Source organism: Oncorhynchus mykiss, chromosome 9, assembly GCF_013265735.2.
Source record: "Oncorhynchus mykiss isolate Arlee chromosome 9, USDA_OmykA_1.1, whole genome shotgun sequence".
Lineage (NCBI taxonomy): Eukaryota > Metazoa > Chordata > Actinopteri > Salmoniformes > Salmonidae > Oncorhynchus > Oncorhynchus mykiss.
In genome coordinates this window covers 58,579,092-58,597,325 of record NC_048573.1, presented here as the reverse complement: position 1 = coordinate 58,597,325, position 18,234 = coordinate 58,579,092, and the positions used below count along the sequence as shown (strand labels likewise).

The window sequence follows — 18,234 nt, the reverse complement described above, 5'->3', positions numbered from 1 at the left end:
CATAGCCATGTCTCCAGCCCCATCCCTAAGCTGTTTACCTAAAAAGGTGGCGGGGTGTCCGTTTTGTTGTTGTTTGAACTGTAGAGTTCCCCTTTAAGCCCTATGTTGCCTTTTTGCAACACTTGCAAAACTACCTCTAGCTCTGGCTCAGAATGTTTGTTTCTCAATTTCTTACTTAATATTTAAAGTCATGTACTGGTATGGATGGCTTACAACATATGCTTGTGTAGGGGACCAGTATGGTCTCAGACGAGTTGACAGTTTTCTCATGTTTCAGAGGCTACTGAAGCCCCAATAATCATACTGACACACAACAATAATACTAAGAGATACATCTGGGTCTAAGGAGATGCACTATGTAGTGTTTGACTAGATTTTTTTGGTTTAGGACATGTACAGGATGCAATTTAGGAGACATTGCATATTTGCAACTGTGGGTCTCACAGGGTTAAGTGCCACTTACAGTTGCCTTGGTAACCAAACCATACTGAACCATTAAGCTGGCTCTTACTGTAAAGATGCCATTGAATGAATGAGTAGTGGGTGTGTCATTAGAGTCCTCCTGTCATGTCTGAAATTGTCAAATATCGACATATTTTTCCTGTCTATTGAAATTCAGTAAAAACAATCAACGACTCTCCTGACATTGAATTATCTGAATTGAGTAAGGGCACAATGTTAAATCAATATGCTATCGCTTTGCCAAACAATTGGCTGACAGTTGTGAGCCAGTTATGATGGCAGAGGCACAAATATGATATTTTTGTAAAGATGTCTTTTTAAAATGTTCAGGTATTGAGATATACTCGATAAACCAAGATATATAAAGTCCCTGATTGCTCCTTTGGGTCGCTGTCAATGAGAGTGTCTGCTAAATGATTGGAATGTAGTGTACATTTTGAGCGGCTTTACTGCAGGTGGTTGTATATTAAACAATTCTGTAAAACAGTTATAAATATATATATATATATATATATATATATATATATATATATATATATACACTGAGTATAAAAAACATTAAGAACATCTGCTCTTTCCATGACATAGACTGACCAGGTGTATCCAGGTGAAAGATACGATCCCTTATTGATGTCACTTGTTAATCAGTGTAGATGAAGGGGAGGAGACAGGTTAAAGAAGGATTTTTAAGCCTTGAGACACTTTCGACACCTTGTAGAGTCCAGGCCCCAACGAATTGAGCCTGTTCTGAGGACCAAAAGTATATACTGTATACACTGAGTGACCAAAACATTAGGAACCTAATATTCCAAATATTGAGTTGCACACCCTTTTGCCCTCAGAACATCCTCAATTTGTGGACTACAAGGTGTCAAAAGTGTTCCACGGGGATTCTGGGCTGGCCCAAGTTGCCTCCAATGCCTCCCTCAGTTGTGTCAAGTTGGCTGGATGTCTTTTGGGTGGTGGACCATTCTTGATACACGTGGGAAACTGTTGAGTGTAAAAACCCCTTCAGTGTTGCATTTCTTGCCTGGCACCTAATACCACACCCGTTCAAAGGCACTTCAATCTTTTGTCTTGTCCATTCACCCTCTGAATGGCACACACATACAATCCATGTCTCAATTGTCTCAAAGCTTAAAATCTTTCTTTAACCTGTCTCCTCCCCTTCATCTACACTGATTGAAGTTGATTTAACAGGTGACGTCAATAAGGGATCATAGCATTCACCTGGATTCATCTGGTCAGTCTATGTTATGGAAAGAGCAAATGTTTTGTACACTCAGTGTATATTAATATGAAGGACTGAAAACTAAATACAGCAAGACACATATTGCTTCAATGTACATCCCAGTCAAGTCATTTGGAAATGGTGCTGTATGCATGGAATTATGTTGTATACACAGAAGCACCTGGTGACCTACAGAAAAGTTGTGAGGGAAGCAACTGCAGTATGTATTACCTAGATGTTGTCTAATTTTATATACCGTTTTTATATTCTTATTCTTATTCTCATTCTCATCCCAATCGGACAAAGCAGAGATGTCACATTAGAAATGAAACAGCACGTCTCTAGTATTAACCAGTGTATGACTACATTATTACACATCAGCATCAGCATATGACTACCAGACCAGACCAGTCCAGTGTAGCTCAGTTTATTTTTCAGACTGTTACTGTTGTAAGTCATGTTTTTGAATGCTTTTTCCCCTCATTTTCCTAAAGAAGATAATCGCCAATAAACTGTCAAAAAACATATAATAAACTGCTAATAAACTATTTATATTTATTTACATAATTTTCTCAGCTATTTGGACAATACTTGTGTGTCTTTGAGAGAACAAGGTTCGTTGACAAAATGTTTTCTACTTAAAGCAGTAGATGGCAGCAACATTTTGTACTGAGGGTGAAAATACATCTGTGAAAAACAACTTTGGCAGGGTGTGTGTATGTGTTTGTGTGTTTGTGTGTGTATTTGTTTGTGTGTTTGTGTGTGTGTTTGTTTGTTTATATCCATCTTATCTTAAGTATCACTGGAGGGCACTGCTTCAGAGCACTTAAGGACACTCTTCTCCTCTACCCTGTACGGGTGTTGACAGCAATCAAACCAACATCTCGAAAAGCACCACTGAGTCAGAGAGTTGGGTGAGAGCCGGGACTGATAGAGGCTGACAAACACATAAGAAGAGAATAAAGTTACCATCAGAAGAGAGCTGGGAATGAAGGATGGCATAGAGAGATGTATAGAGTGTGTGAGAAGAGAGATTAAAATGGAAGGTGAGAGATGTGGTTGTATAGTGTGTGAGAAGAGATATTAAAATGGAAGGTGAGAGATGTGGTTATATAGAGTGTGTGAGAAGAGAGATTGAAATGGAAGGTGAGAGATGTGGTTGTATAGAGTGTGTTAGAAGAGAGATTGAAATGGAAGGTGAGAGATGTGGTTGTATAGAGGAAGTGAAAAAAGAAAGAGATGCCTGAATAGCTTCAGTGTAAGCGTGGCAGAGGGAAGGAACACTCTGTCTGGGAAATGTTTAGATGTGCCTGAATAGAGAATGTATAGACAAAGGGACTTTGTGTGTGTGTGACAGATGAGGATCAGCTGGTCTTTACGTAGCACATTAATGATTTACCAGGCTCTGTGGAAGAGCAGGGATTTCACTTTTCTCCATGTACTCTCCTCACTGATCTAATAGGCTTTTTACTGTTAGTGTACAGTGTGTAAAATTGCCTCACCTGTAACACATGCACACAGGCATCTCTCACTCTCTTACTCACTCTCGCAATCTCTCTCTCTCTTTATACATATATCTTTATATATATACATATATATATACATACATACACATATATATGTATGTATGTATGTATGTATGTATGTATGTATGTATGTATGTATGTATGTATATATATATATATTTAAAAAAAATATATATTTATATGTATATAATATAAATGTATTAAATGTATAATATATGCATATATTTTTTCTCTCTGTGTCCCTTCTTTCTCTGTCTCTTACACACACGCACACGCACACGCACACGCACACACACACACACACACACACAGTTTTTAGGACATGCACATTTACACAAAGACCTTTATAAACCTGGCACTGGGATCTTAAAACAAAATGACAGTTAGGTAATCCTGTATTACTAAAAATATAATGGAACAGAGGTCCTTCAGAGGGCTATTTTCTGCCATAGTCTGACGCTTCATTGAAGTATTCAAGTTTCATTATTCTGAAGAAAATGCACAGAGGGAGCCATGAGAGTAGGCAATATTACCAATAGTGACATATTACTGTAGGCCTAGTTTGGTGAAGACTAGACCCGTCTCATCAGCATTGTGTCCTGCAATTAAACTTGCTAATAGCGCAGTACTCGCAGCGCGCGCTAGTTTTTCTCCAGTTGAGTCCAGCCTGGCCCTAGAGCCATATATACAGTATACGAATCATACTATACGTATTTTTGTGCACTTCCAATACTTAGGCCCGTAATATACAATGGTCTACTCTAGTCTAATGGTTTAGTTACTTTAGACCATTAGACCATGAATCGGCTCGTCCCTTCACCGCGGAGATTTTGGGAAATACTTGAGAAGTGGAGTTACAGCAAACCAGTAGCCTAAGCTATAGGCTATAATATGAAAACCAATTTAAAAAAAAGAGTTGAACGGTTGGTAAAGAGTTTGATAAATGCAGTTAAAAAGACAACATAAAATGTTCGTTAAATCTATCATTACAGACAATCAATCAAAACGTTTTGGAAAAATATACATTTTAAATTGCCTAGAGTCTAGGCTACATGTCTATAACGATTGTGCAGCATACCTTGCGCGTCGCCACGGGAACGCTCCTGAGCACCACGCGCGCTCAGGACAGTTCACAGATTTGCAAGGAGTCCATATCTTCGTTTATCTGTGCCACCACAAGTGCGAAGTTACCGCCTCTGTAGTTGAAAATCGTTTGCTAAATGCACTTTATTTTTATCATAGGGGATTTTAGAAATTAGCAGAGGATTATTTTATTGGTTTCCCTGAACCGTCGCGACACAGGCAAGTGGAAACTCCTTATACCGATAAACTATGTATATTGGAGACGTGTGAACTATTTTACGTTTATATTATTTTTCAGCTAACAAGTTTCTGAAAGAAACTGGACTGTCGAAAGGACTCGATCGAGTAGGCAATTATCCGTTATGGATGCGTGACGTTGATCGCAGTGCGGTGATATTACAAGGAACACGGGCAAAGCTGTAGCCTAAAAGGCAATCTCAAGCTGTTGGATGTGGTCTGTACAGGGCAGGGGTGAGGACTTGGACCTCAACTATGAAATGAATCAGTCGTCCAACGTCTTCATTTTTTTTTTCCAAAGACACATCTAGTCATGGGGTGAAGAGGATGAGGTAGAGACTGCGGGGATAGTCTATATGGGAGGGAACATGGAATTTTCTCTATTATATAATCTTTGACAAAAACTGCTTATTAGTGGGAGACCATTACAAGCCATTTTGCCTGACCCCTTCCCCTTTCCCTTTTTAGCAGGAGAGACAGACAACGTTTAGTGATCATTAATACTTGAGGAAATAATCAATGTAATTGCACCACAACACTTGGCTGTTGAGATCATAACACATCTCGACTGAAGTTAACAAGGAGAACACGGGTTTATGACAAGTGCCACTGGTGTGTATTCTCTTTATTTGACTGATCTTTTATTACACAGGGACCCCCTATGTTTGCCTCTCTATAAGAGAGAATCATATTGAATTGTCAAGATGGCTACGGTGCATTTATTGTTTCAGATTTCAACTATACCTCTCCGTCTCTTGTTTCTCTACCTTGATCCATCTCTCTTTTATGGTTTGATTTTGGTTGATAATTTGGAATAATGACACCTGACGCCCAAAGCCCTGGATTTCAATCCTCCACCATCCTTCAAGATGCTGAATTTAAAGACACTAAGTATTCAGCTAACCCCACTCAGTTGTACCCCTTACTTGTTTTTCAACTTTGCACCGCTGTCTTGGTTTAGCCATCTCTTATGGACCTAGAACAATTGCAGCCAACCCCATCTTGCATTGTGATATTTGATATGTAATAATTAGAGAAACTGTCGACACACTCTGTTGTGTCCCTTGACCTCTCTGAATCTCTGAAAGGCTTTTTGCGTAAAGTAGAAAGGGACAAAAAAAATCTCCAAGTTCATCTTCCTCCAGCCCCCCTGTCCGTCCTCCCCTCTCCCCCCCACTCATCAGGGCTGGTGGGGGGGTGGGATCTGGAGCTCCAGGGTCGTAGCGGCGGAGGTGGTGGTACCCTGGAGCCTCCCTGGAGCAAGGCCTCCCACCATGGAGACCAGCCCCGAGAGCCCCAACCGTGCCGTGGAGTACCTCCTAGAGCTCAACAACATAATCGAGAGCCAGGCCAAGCTCCTGGAGACACAGCGGCGGCGCATCGAGGAGCTGGAAGGCCAGCTGGACCGAGTCAGCCAGGAGAACCAGGACCTGAGGCTGGAAAGACCCACTCCTCCACGAGCCCCGGAGCTCCCCGAACAGAACCATAGCAACACCAACCACAGATCAGAGAAGCCCCCCTCCCTGCCCATCCACCCTGGCAGCAGTAGTGGAGGTAATGGCAGCATCACCAGCCCTGTCGCCGCTCCGTCCCCTGCGGTGGTGGCGCCCCCTGCAGGGCCGAGCCGGGAGAGACGTGCCCACACCAGGCTGACCCGGGGCATGTCCTGTGGCTCGAACCCAGCCGAGAGGGAGCAGCGGGAGAGACTGGAACACACAGACAGCTCCGATACCAACAGCTCCACCATCCGCAGAAAGTGAGTTATGCTACAATGTGTCTCTGGTTCTCTCTCGTATAATTTCCATGTTTTCTCTACAGTTTCTTTCCATGGCCCATGGAAGCATGGGTTGCTTCACTTGCTTGATGGCTATGGTGTTATGACCCTATTCCCTGACTGAAGTAAAACATTGTCACTAGTTGTCACTGTTTCTTGATGGTAGTTCCCAACATGCCCAAATGATTTATGCCCAAAATGTCCCCTGTTGCTGATCTTACTTCATTTGGTTTGAATTCAACGAGTTGACATGCTGTTCATTTAATTGTGATCGCACAGTTATATAACTCCTCTGTGTATCTCAGTGAGTGACAGCACCATTGAGTAAAACCAGAGGGATATTTTTCCTCCTGATCACACGAGTTAGAGGGGAAGTGATGTGCTCACTGTGTAAAGACCGCAACACAGATAGGTAGCTACTGTACTGAATGGGTGAGTGTGTGACACACTGGGATTATTAGATATTGATGAATCTGCTTGGGGCTTTGTTTTAAGGATCCTGAGTGTATTTATGTGGATAGGGTTTCATTTACACAGACTGGCCATTACTGTAATACAGTCTGAATTTTTAGTTCAGTGAGTAAAATGTATAGGCACTGCACTGTGTGGGCTGTTCATGTGTTCCTCTTTCTGTGGGTGTTCCATTGTATGAGTGTGCTGATTTTGTTAGTGGGGTCGTGTGAAGGAGGGATTTTGATGCATTGTGTGTAGGAGTGAGATATGTACAGTATTGTGCAGAGGAAGACAGTGTGCAGTGTGTGTGTGTGTGTGTGTGTGTGTGTGTGTGTGTGTGTGTGTGTGTGGAGAAACCCTATGACATGATTATGTTCTGCTTTTTGCCTGTCAGAAAAATATAGCTGGACGCCCACGTCTGCTCAGAAATACACTTTTGTTATGTCTTGTGGGTTTCATAACCACATCTTTATAACAATTAAATAATGATGAGAAGGGAGACAGGAATTAGCTCAACCATTTATCTGAACAAACACTTCTCAATGTACAACTCCCATGATGCTCTGCGTGGGTTTCATACACCACATCTCGTCCCCACCTATTTAACAACAATTATGAACAAGTCCAAGCGTCTTGGTGCCCACCTATCACTCGTAGGGTAATGGCGGTCAACCTGACTCTCAATAACAGTAGCTAGATTTCCATCCAATTTTCACACAAATATTCTAAAACCCACGTAAAAACTACATTTCCCACCAGTGATGTTTCCATCAAATTGACTCAAAAAAACTGTACCTGATGATGCAGTGCACATAAAAATGTTTTTTTTGTGGTTAAATTTCCATGTACCGAATAAAAAATACACTCTCTGGTTTTCTTACAAAAAATGTTATGTTATGTAGCGAGTGTTCCCACTCTGGTATTGGCACGTGTGCTCTAGCCAACAACTCGCAGATACAGTGTGGATAGGCCAGCCTACATGATAAGATTATAATGGACAAAAGAGCAAGATTATTTTTATTTGTCAAATGGCAGCCAATCATCGATGATCATGTCACCAGAATAAGAACCTCGATATTTATTGGAAAGGAGCATCAATTGAGCGCATCACCTTGCACTTTCACCACCCTCTGAAGATCAACATCATTTATTTAATCTGTAGCCAACAAGGCATAGTGGGAGGATCACACAACATGTTATCGCGTGAGGTGTGACTCCAAGTTTATTTCAATATGATGGTTATTATATCAATATTTGCTCATAAAAGCGTTTCCACTGACATTTTTCACAAAATACATTTTACCAACACAAAATATCCTCCTTGTCTAGCGTATTTTGTTTTGTCGACATTTGGAAAGGCCTGATGGAAAGTTTCATGACATTTTTTATTCAACATGTACTTTACTGGCATGAAATGGTTGGATGGAAACCTGGTTACTGTCTTTAGACTGTGGCGTAAGACACAGGTGTAGGCATGTGAATAGCCTGTGTTACAGTCTCATCACACACTTGTATGGGTGTGCCTGAGTCAGTGTCCTGAGAATGTGACTGTGAGCCCTTAGGTGATGCCTGCTGGGTCAGAGTGTCACCCAGTAACAGTTCTGGGCCACTCACGACTGGTGATTCTATCGGTGTTGCTTTACGCACCAGTAACTGATCTATGTGCCTTTTCCAGATGACATCCTCAGCAGTCTAGACAATGTAGGACACAAGACCAGTCTGAGCAATGACTGCAGCAGGAACCTACTTTGGTCCTTTGAGGTAGATCCTAGCTAAGACAGTTTCTCCAGGATTGAAAACTCTTTGCTCTTTGCTCTTTGCTCTCAGTACACAACATTTGATTGAACCTTCCTGTTGACATCGCACTCCTTTGCGTTCAGAGGTTTGAGTAGGTCAAAGCTTGTGCATAGCTCTCTCTACATGGGTAGCGATGCAAGCAATGTTTTGGTGGTTGCATGAAGCTTGTTCCTATAGGATAGAAGGAAGCTGTGTAAGCATTGGTCAGTTGTCGCCTACAAGATGGAGTAACAAGCTGATCTGACTTCTCCAAGATTCTCGATTGTCTTCTCAGCAGTAGTAGACCTCATGATGGCAATCTCTGGCCACTTGCTATGAGCATCCACGACCACGAGAAAGATTCTGTCTTCAAATGGCCCTGCGATGTCGACGTGTATGTGTTGCCATGCCTGCTCCAGGCCAATCCCACAGACGAAGAGGTGCAAGTTGCGGTACGTTGAGAACCTTCTGATTTGAGGAACATGTCTCTCCTCAATGCTTCCATCCAACCCAGGCCACCAAAAGTAGCTTCGTGTGATTTCCTTAATGCAAACCATTCCACAATGCTCTGAGTGCAGCTGTTGCAACACTGGTGTCCTCAGCTAAGGCAGAATGATTACTCTCCTCCTCCATAGCAGACAACCAGACAACCCAGCGGCTCTATCTTTGATGATGATGTCCATCACTTCAGATAACATCAGGTTGTTTCTGGTGTTTTTTCTGCACTTGTGTTTAAGGCATGGTGCATTTTCCACTTGTCTGAAGTAGAAGATGTCCACCAGGCATGACTCTGGCTTGACTCACAGGTAGTGGTAACCTGGAAAGTCCACCTGCATTGCAGTGCAGTTCTGACTTGTGGTACTTGATGTCGTATATGCGGTCCAAATGTGCTAGTCAGCGAATGATGAGCTGTAAGAAGGGTGAACTTCCTCCCATACAGATACTAGTGAAAAATACTCACTCAAAATATGATGCCTAGGGCTTCTCGTTATATCTGTGTGTAGTTACTTTCTGCTTTGTTCAATGTCCTCGCGAAAGCGATCGGCTACTCTTTACCTGAAGGCATTGTCGTGTCTTTGGCTATGCCGGATTAAGTGATATGACAGGCCATTCTATAAAATAATTTCTCCGTGATTAATATTACCTGATTGAGCTAATCATGTAAATGTAATTAACTAGAGAGTCGGGGCACCACAAAATAATATTTATAGAGCTATTATCTTCCGAATAAACTCTTAAAGACCTAGGAAAATTTTACATCAATAGCAGTCAATATTAATCGTCACCTTAATTCAGTCTCATCTGAAAGTTGTAAATTCTTGGTTATCTTCACGAACCCTGGCTAGCAAGTTGAATCAGCAATACAAAATTTGGTTAAATTATTTATTTACTAAATACCAAAATAATCACACAGAATTACATATACAAAGAATTAATTATACCTTGATTACAAATTACGTCATAAAGGAAAACGTCCCTAGCGGGCGGAACAGATATGACAGTTGGTTACACAAAAGAAAAGGGCTGGGTTTGAGAGAAAGAGCGAGGAAGACTGAGGACCAAAGGAAGAAGCTGTGCTATTGTATGTGCTATTGTATATACAGTGTTTTATGCATTCTAAATTACCGCCCATTTGGAAAAGGAAAATGCAATAAATATATATAATATATTTTACTCTGAGCTGTGCTTCGCTAGGTTGGTAGTGGATGGAAGGCCGTGTTGCCAAACCGGGTCCTTTGACATTTGTCTCCGGTGGTCAATTGGATACGTTGTAGTAACGTCATTGTGTGATAGACGGGATACTCTGTCTGTTCCTTCCTAACCCTCGTTTGCAGCTGCTGTTGCTAACTCAATGGCTAGGAGGTATCACTTCTGTTGTGAATAAGGGTTCAAAGTTCATACCATTTGCAACCAAAGCTCACGCTGATGTTGGCTTCGTTCTGTAGTTATTATCTGAACCATTCTGACATTGGACCGTCGTCCTCACATCCTCGGAACAGGAGGTTACATTTTTGTCAAGGGCTTATATAGTGGAGGGAGAAAAGGGGTGTGTTTCATAGTTTACAATCTATGTATCTTCACGTGGGCAGGCCACTGAGTCGGGCCTAATTCACTCATGAAAACCCAATTCTCACATTTTAGAAACTAAAATCACATTTCATCCCATCACAAATCATTTCATATTCAAACATTTAAATTGAACAACAATTCCATGTGAATCCGATAACTCTGATGTGTAGACTTTACACTGTAGAGTTTGTCATCTTATTATTGATGAGAATGTCTCAGATGACAACCGAACTGACATCATATTCATTAAGTACCACCGCATATGTTCAATTGGTCAGATTACCAGAATATAGTTCATTTCCCCCCACCTTCTGATGTTCCCAGAATCTTTATGTTGACCAAGTGTTTTGCAAATGTAACATCAGTAGGGTAGAGAGAGGAAAAAGGGGGAAGAGGTATTTATAACTGTCATAAACCAACCCCAGGCCAACGTCATGACAGCATGATATAGGACACTACTGCTCCCACACTGTTTGTTGCATGTGTTGCACTCCAAAGCTTTACGTTCGTTGTGTTGTTTATTGTTTTTTTGGTGGAACGTTTAATAAAGAAAGGGTACGCCTACCACGCTGCACCTTGGTCCGGTCATTCAAACCCCTAACGACGGACATGGACCAAGCAGCATGGCCAGGAGGAGTGGACATGGGAGGACATCCTGGATGGCAAAGGATCCTGGACGTGGGAGGAGATCCTGGCCGGAAGGGATCGCCTCCCATGGGAACAGGTGGAATCAGCGAGGGAGGAACGGCGACGAGACCAGGAGTCACGGCAACGACGGAAGCCCGAGAGGCAGCTCCAAAAAATGTTTTTGGGGTAGCACACGGGGAGATTGGCGGAGTCAGGGTTTAGACCTGAGCCAACTCCCCGTGCTTACCGTGGGGAGCATGTGATCGGTCAGGCACCGTGTTATGCGTTGATGTGCACTGGGTCTCCAGTGAGCATTCACAGGCCGGTGCGCACTGTGCCAGCGCCCCACATTTGCCGGGCGGAAGTGGGCATCAGGCCAGGATGGGTTGGCCAGCTCAACGCTCGAGACCTCCAGTGCGCCTCCATGGCCCAGTGTATCCGGTGCCTGCTCCACGCACCAAGCTTCCAGTGCGTCTCCACAGTCCGGTGAGACCTGTTCCGGTTCCACGTACCAGGCCTCCAGTATGTTTGCCTAGGCTGGTAAGCCCTGTGGCAGCTCCACGCACCAGGCTTCCAGTACGTCTCCTCAGTCCAGTGATGATCCATGGCACGAAGCCTGCAGTGATGATCCAGGGAAAGGAGCCTCCAGCGACGGTTCCCAGTCCGGAGCCTCCAACGACAGCCCCCAGTCCGGAGCCTCCAGCGACGGTCCCCAGTCCGGTGCCTCCAGCGACGGTCCCCAGTCCGGAGCCTCCAGCGACGGTCCCCAGTCCGGAGCCTCCAGCGACAGTCCCCAGTCCGGTGCCTCCAGCGACGGTCCCCAGTCCGGAGCCTCCAACGACAGCCCCCAGTCCGGAGCCTCCAGCGACGGTCCCCAGTCCGGTGCCTCCAGCGACGGTCCCCAGTCCGGAGCCTCCAGCGACGGTCCCCAGTCCGGAGCCTCCAGTGACGGTCCCCAGTCCGGAGCCTCCAGCGACGGTCCCCAGTCCGGAGCCTCCAGCGACGGTCCCCAGTCCGGTGTCTGCAGCGACGGTCCCCAGTCCGGAGCCTCCAGCGACGGTCCACAGTCCGGAGCCTCCAGCGACGGTCCCCAGTCCGGTGTCTGCAGCGACGGTCCCCAGTCCGGAGCCTCCAGCGACGGTCCACAGTCCGGAGTCTCCAGCGACGGTCCACAGTCCGGAGTCTCCGGTGACGGTCCGCAGTCCAGAGCCTCCAGCGGCGGTCCGCAGTCCAGAGCCCCCAGCGGCGGTCCGCAGTCCGAAGCCTCCGGCGATGGGGGGGGGGGGGGGGGGGGGGGGTACTGTCACGCCCTGACCTTAGAGAGCCTTTTTATTTCTCTATTTGGTTAGGTCAGGGTGTGATTTGGGTGGGCATTCTATGTTTCCTGTTTCTTTGTTTTTGGACGAGTGTTGTTCCCAATCAGAGGCAGCTGTCTATTGTTGTCTCTGATTGGGGATCATACTTAGGCAGTCCTTTTTCCCACATTTAGGTTGTGGGATCTTGTCTTTGTTTGTTGCATGTGTTACACTCCGAAACTTTACGTTCGTTGTAGTGTTTACTGTTTTTTTGGTGGAACATCTAATAAAGAAAATGTACTCTTACCACGCTGCACCTTGGTCCGGTCATTCTACCACTAACGATGGACGTAACACACACCATAGCAACTAGCATCACAAACTAGTTGGGTGGGCAATGACAGGTCCAAGTGGGTCAGTGCCTCAGATATCAGGAGTGTTTCCTTGGTTTTCAGAAACGCTTCCTTGCATTGTTCTGTCCATTTCCATATTTTGTCCTGACAAAACAACTGATTCAGCAGCTTCAGCTTTGTTGCTAACCTCAGCATAAAGCGTCCATAGTAATTCAGTAACCCCAGGAAAGAACGCAGTTGGCTGACGTTTTGTGGCACTGGGGCATCCAAGAGAGTCTTGATCTTGAAGGCCTGTAGCATCGAGGACGTGTCCAAGGTATTCAACCGATGAAGAATGCCCATTTGTCCTTACGAACTCACAGTCCATAGTCCATCAATCTCTGTAAGGTTGAGTCCAAATTCTGGAGAATGTCCTCTTTCATTCTTTCCAGTAACGAGGATGTCATCCAGGTAGAATTGTACTCCAGGCAATCCACTCAAGATCATCGCCCTCTGGAACAGCGCTGGCGCACTTCTGATTCCAAACGGTAGATGACAGTACCTGAAGACCCTCTTCTGTATCACGACGTTCAGCATCTCTTTTGATTTTTCATCCACATGCATCTGCAGGTAGGGTTGGCAGAGGTTGATTTTGCTGAATTTTGACCTTCAGCAAAACCCGCGAAAAGGTAATTGGTGTGTGGTAACGGTTAACTGTGACTTTAAAGTCTCCACATATCCTGATTCCACCATCCTTCTTAAGGACTGGTACTATGGGTGTTACCCATTCACTCACACTGACAGGCTCCAGTACTTTGTGCTTGACTAAAGCATCCAAGTCAGCCTCAACTTTTGGTCTGATAGCACAAGGTATAGGTTGTGCTTTCAGACACTTTGGTTTGCTGTCTGGTTTCATGCTAAGCTTCGCTGTAATATATTTCATGCTACCCAGCTTTCCATTAAAGACTTCTCCATGTTTCTTTAAGATGGCGGGTAGGCCTGTGCCTCCATGTGTCATTCTACAAACTTATGGCCAGTCTAGTGGGATTTTCTTCTGCCATGAACATCACAGCGCATAGTTTCCTTACATGACGTAGAGTGGCAGCTTGTCAGTTTGTCTGTTTAACTGAACTGTGACCTCAGTGAGTTCTCTTACGGCGACAGATTCACCTGTGTAAGTCTTTAACATGATGTGTGCTAGCTGAAGTGGAAGGTGTTTCAGTGTCTTTTTGTAGACTGTGTCTGACACATCTCCATATGCACCGGCTACCCATTTAGTAAGAGAGAGACATAGTAGCTGTGCGGCCCCACAGCAACAGTCAGAATATTCAGTGTGACTTCCTCGTCTGATGAGTCACTCACCTCTCTGTTCTCTTTCTCAAAAGCGTGAACATGTCTCTGACGTTTTCTCTGAGCTCTTTTTGTTTCTGCAGGCTTGTTCAATGTGGCCCTTTTTACCGCAGGCTCAGCAATCTATGTCCTTACACCAACATGTAGACAGACGCCTGATGTCCCTCTTTGCCACAGCGGAAGCATGTGCCTTGATGTCCCTTTCTCTGATTTTCAATTGCAACTCTGTGCACTTTCCCTGATGAACTAAACTGCTGAGCCTCATTGGCAGCTAGTTCCATGGACACACTGACTTCAATGGCCCTTGCCAAGTAGGCTACCGGGCTACTTGGAAAAAGCCACGGGATTGTTTTTTAATACCGTCAAAACAATTTCTTTGAAGTTTTTCAATACATTTTAATATTTGTAGCTACGTTGATACGTTAGGAGATAAATCAGATTGTGTTCTTCATTTCACCTGTCACATTATTTTACATTATGAAGCTTACCATAGTTCCCCAGAACAGTTGAGCCAGTCATGTGTTTGTTTTAAATAGCACAAGGGGGGAGTCTCTGTTGCGCGGCGCACATGAGGTGATCAAGTTATGTTTGCCATCAGATATCTTATAATGGCTTTCTGCCAGAAGTCAAAGAGCTCTGGATGAGTTATCTGTACTGTACAGTTGCCATTTTTTCCCTGTGCTTCCTACTAGTTTTTTTCTTCTCTGTTCTTCTCCCATCTGCTCCATGTACACATTCTGCTCTTCCTTCTGAAAAGAATGCATCACAACTTTGTTCATTTGCACAATTTCTCTTGTTCACATTCACTTGTAAATATCCACACTCACCAAAAATGACATTCGGTAACTACTAGCTATGCTTGTATAACTGAGGTGGATTTGCCAACATCGTTAGCATTTAGTTAACAGCATCTATGTGATTTCGCTATTTGTTTGTGCTAATTTTGTTAGAATTCTTGTGTTTTTAGCGCCCCCTTATGAGCTATGCCGGTAATACCATAAATCCCTGAATGAGAGAAGGACAGTATGACGATATGAAAATCTGAATACCGTCTAAGCCTATTGCCAAGATCAGATTACTTTCAGTCAGTTGTATCTTTTGTTTAGCTTCACTCCGTATCATTCAGTACATCATTAAACTTAAAGTACTCTGATAGTTTCTTTAATGCAGCAGCAAACATTGTCACTGATTCTCCCTCTTCCTGATTTATCCTGTGGAATCTAAACCTTTCAGCAATAACTAGTGGTTTTGGTGAAAAGTGTCCTTTCAGTATTTTCACAATATCCCCATATGTCTTATTACCTGGCCTGTCTGGCTGTAGCAGGCTGCATAGTAAATTAAATTAAATGTCTTTGGCCCCACTTGCCTCTGCTATCAATTAGCATGTGCAATTAGCATGTGCCACATTAAAAAACAACTTCTTCCAGACAGAATATTTACTGTAGGTTCAGACTTACTCGTCGCCAATCTTTTATGTCTCGTGGTTTCATAAGCCCGCCTATATAACAATTCAATAATGATGAGACGGGAATTAGCCTGAACGTGCGTATCTCAATGTACAACTCCCATGATGCTCGGCGTCACAACCACAATACACCATAACTTTTCTGTATTTTTCTCTGAGTGAAGGTTAGGTTAGTTTTTGAGTGAAGTAGATCAGCTCTTTACTGGCCAGGTCAAGCTAAAATGAAAGTCTGGAACTCATCTCAGTTTTACTTCCACACACAGATTATAATGTTTGGTCTAATTTTGTTCTGGTACTAGGTCTATTATCTAAGCTGTTTGACTAGAGGCAGATCCCTGTGAAAATACTGTTGTATTCTAACATATGACCAAAAAGCTAGTTGCATCATACATCATATTATGTGTTATGAAGCTGTAATAACATCAGAAAAATCATCATCTAATTTCTCATTTTGGTGGACTACGACCTAATTCCTTCATTGTGTCATGACTTGATCTTCATTTGTTCTCAGTCCCTCATCAAATTGATTCAGACTCTTGACTAGACTAAATTCCCTATTGATCAGGAACGTCTCCTATAGTCTCATTATATTCTTCCGTTCCTTCCTCTGTGTCCCCCTGCCTCCATCCCGTGGGATGACTTAGTCATTAGATAGAAACACATATTAGTTATTTATGTGGGTGTTATGTGAATGTAGGACAGTTTGCTGATTCTCCTGTTAATGGTAGTGTTGGTTGTGACACATTAGCTACTTGGTTTAGGTGTTTATCTAATAGCTACTGTTCTTCAATTCAAGTGCCACATTTACAGTAATAAAGAATTGTGATTTATTTTCGGTTTGCCTATATGTAGGTCTCTGCCCTGACCTTGTCCTCAAAACCTTACCAAACTCTCACCTGTCAGCTCGTTCTTAGGCTACTGGTGAGGCCTGTCATCTGTCAACAACAACACACTAATAATCACAATATTTACTTCTTCCATATTCAGGTCACCCTCTGCCATCTAGATATGGTTCAGATCAAAGCGTGAAAGAGAGAGGGCGGAGGGATATAGAGTGGAAGGGAGGGAGATAGAGTAGAGAGGGCGGGGAAGAGAGAGAGAGCGACCCCAACTCAGCATGCTTCGTTCTAAAAGAGAAACCGTGGAACACACACACTGGTTCACCATCTGTTATCAGGGAGGTAGAGGGAGATAAATGGAGGGAGAGAGATAGAAAGAGAGAGAGAACAAGCGAGAGAGAGGTAGCGAGCTAGAGAAATGGAGGAGGCAGGGAGAGGGCAGGGCAGAGGAACTAGGTTTAGAGATAAGGTATTTATGGCCTCTTAGTGAAGGTTCTTTGAAAAAACTCAACATTACCCATGTGACTGTCCTGTCCTGTCCTCCTGCTCTGAGTTATAGGGCTGGGATGTATAGTAGAATGGCCTGACTTAGAGTATGATAACCGTGTCACTTCTGCTTCTGAACCACAGCAACAACAGCACAAACTAGCCCATCTCCTCTTCCAGCGGCTCAGCGGAGAAGCCCAAACAGCTCTCCCATATTTTGTCCCATAGTCCACTCCCTCCAGCACCGTTAATGGGAAGATGAACAATGTGAGTCACAGGTCCTCAGGTTACTGAATCTGACAGAGATACAGGGGTCAGCAGAGTCAGGAGTCAGTCTGGAGCCATGTCAGTGGCTGTGTGCCTAATGATCTTATTGGTTGTGGTCAAAGTGGTGCACAAGTGAATAGAGTGCTGTTTGGGTGTATTCTGTCATGTGTGCATTTCTGCATGCTTGTGCAAATGTTTGGAAGTGTCTGGCTACGTGTGAAACAGAGAGGGAGACTCACACAGAGGGAGTGTGAGAGATTAATTAGTGTGACCTGAGTTCAATTACTCCTGGCCAAGGGGCTGTGATTACTGCTGTGTGTGTGTGTGTGTGTGTGTGTGTGTGTGTGTGTGTGTGTGTGTGTGTGTGTGTGTGTGTGAGAGAGTGTGTGAGAGAGTGTATGTGTGTGTGTATGATCTCCTGGGATGTCCAATATTAGACAGTAGACATCCCAGGCATCTTATGGCCATCATGGAATATTTTTAATGGGGTGATATGACAGTTCTCCCCATGGTGAAATATTCCACCAGGTAGCAAGTACTATAACGTTGATCTTGGCTTGCAAAATGGCTTGCTCATAACATTTCCCTGTAGAGAAGGAACGTAGGAAACTTAAGGTGTTTAGGACGGCCGGTTAGAGTTGCTGAGTATTGCTGATGTGCTGAAGAACAGAAAGAAGTTGAGTTATCTCTCTCTCTCTCTCTCTCTCTCTCTCTCTCTCTCTATCCTTCTCTTCCTCTCCTCTCTCTCCTCTCCGCCTCTCTTGAGGGCACTACATGTGGATATTTCCTCTGCTTTGTAGGCTGACATTAATTCTGTTTTGAAATGCAGGGGATGGTAATGGCTTTTGTTGCAGAGGAAGATAATTCTGTTGAATCACACATACTTGCTCTCTCTTTCTTTCTTTCTTTCTCTCTCTCTCTCTCTCTCTCTCTCTCTCTCTCTCTCTTTCTCTCTCTCTCT

General features: G+C 43.8%; 1 protein-coding gene across 2 annotated transcripts in view; it reads left to right on the top strand.

Annotated features, from left to right (window-relative positions):
* The first annotated feature begins 4,340 nt into the window (after window positions 1-4,340).
* LOC110532489 (IQ motif and Sec7 domain ArfGEF 2) overlaps window positions 4,341-18,234 on the top strand; it is a 62,219-nt gene continuing 48,325 nt past the window's right edge. Inside the window, exon 1 of one of the 2 annotated variants that reach the window (XM_036988502.1) lies at window positions 4,341-6,295. In XM_036988502.1, the coding sequence (XP_036844397.1) occupies window positions 5,814-6,295 (482 nt within the window). In that variant the 5' untranslated portion in view covers window positions 4,341-5,813. The remainder of the gene's footprint in view (window positions 6,296-18,234) is intronic. The other variant, XM_036988507.1, reaches the window with a different exon arrangement.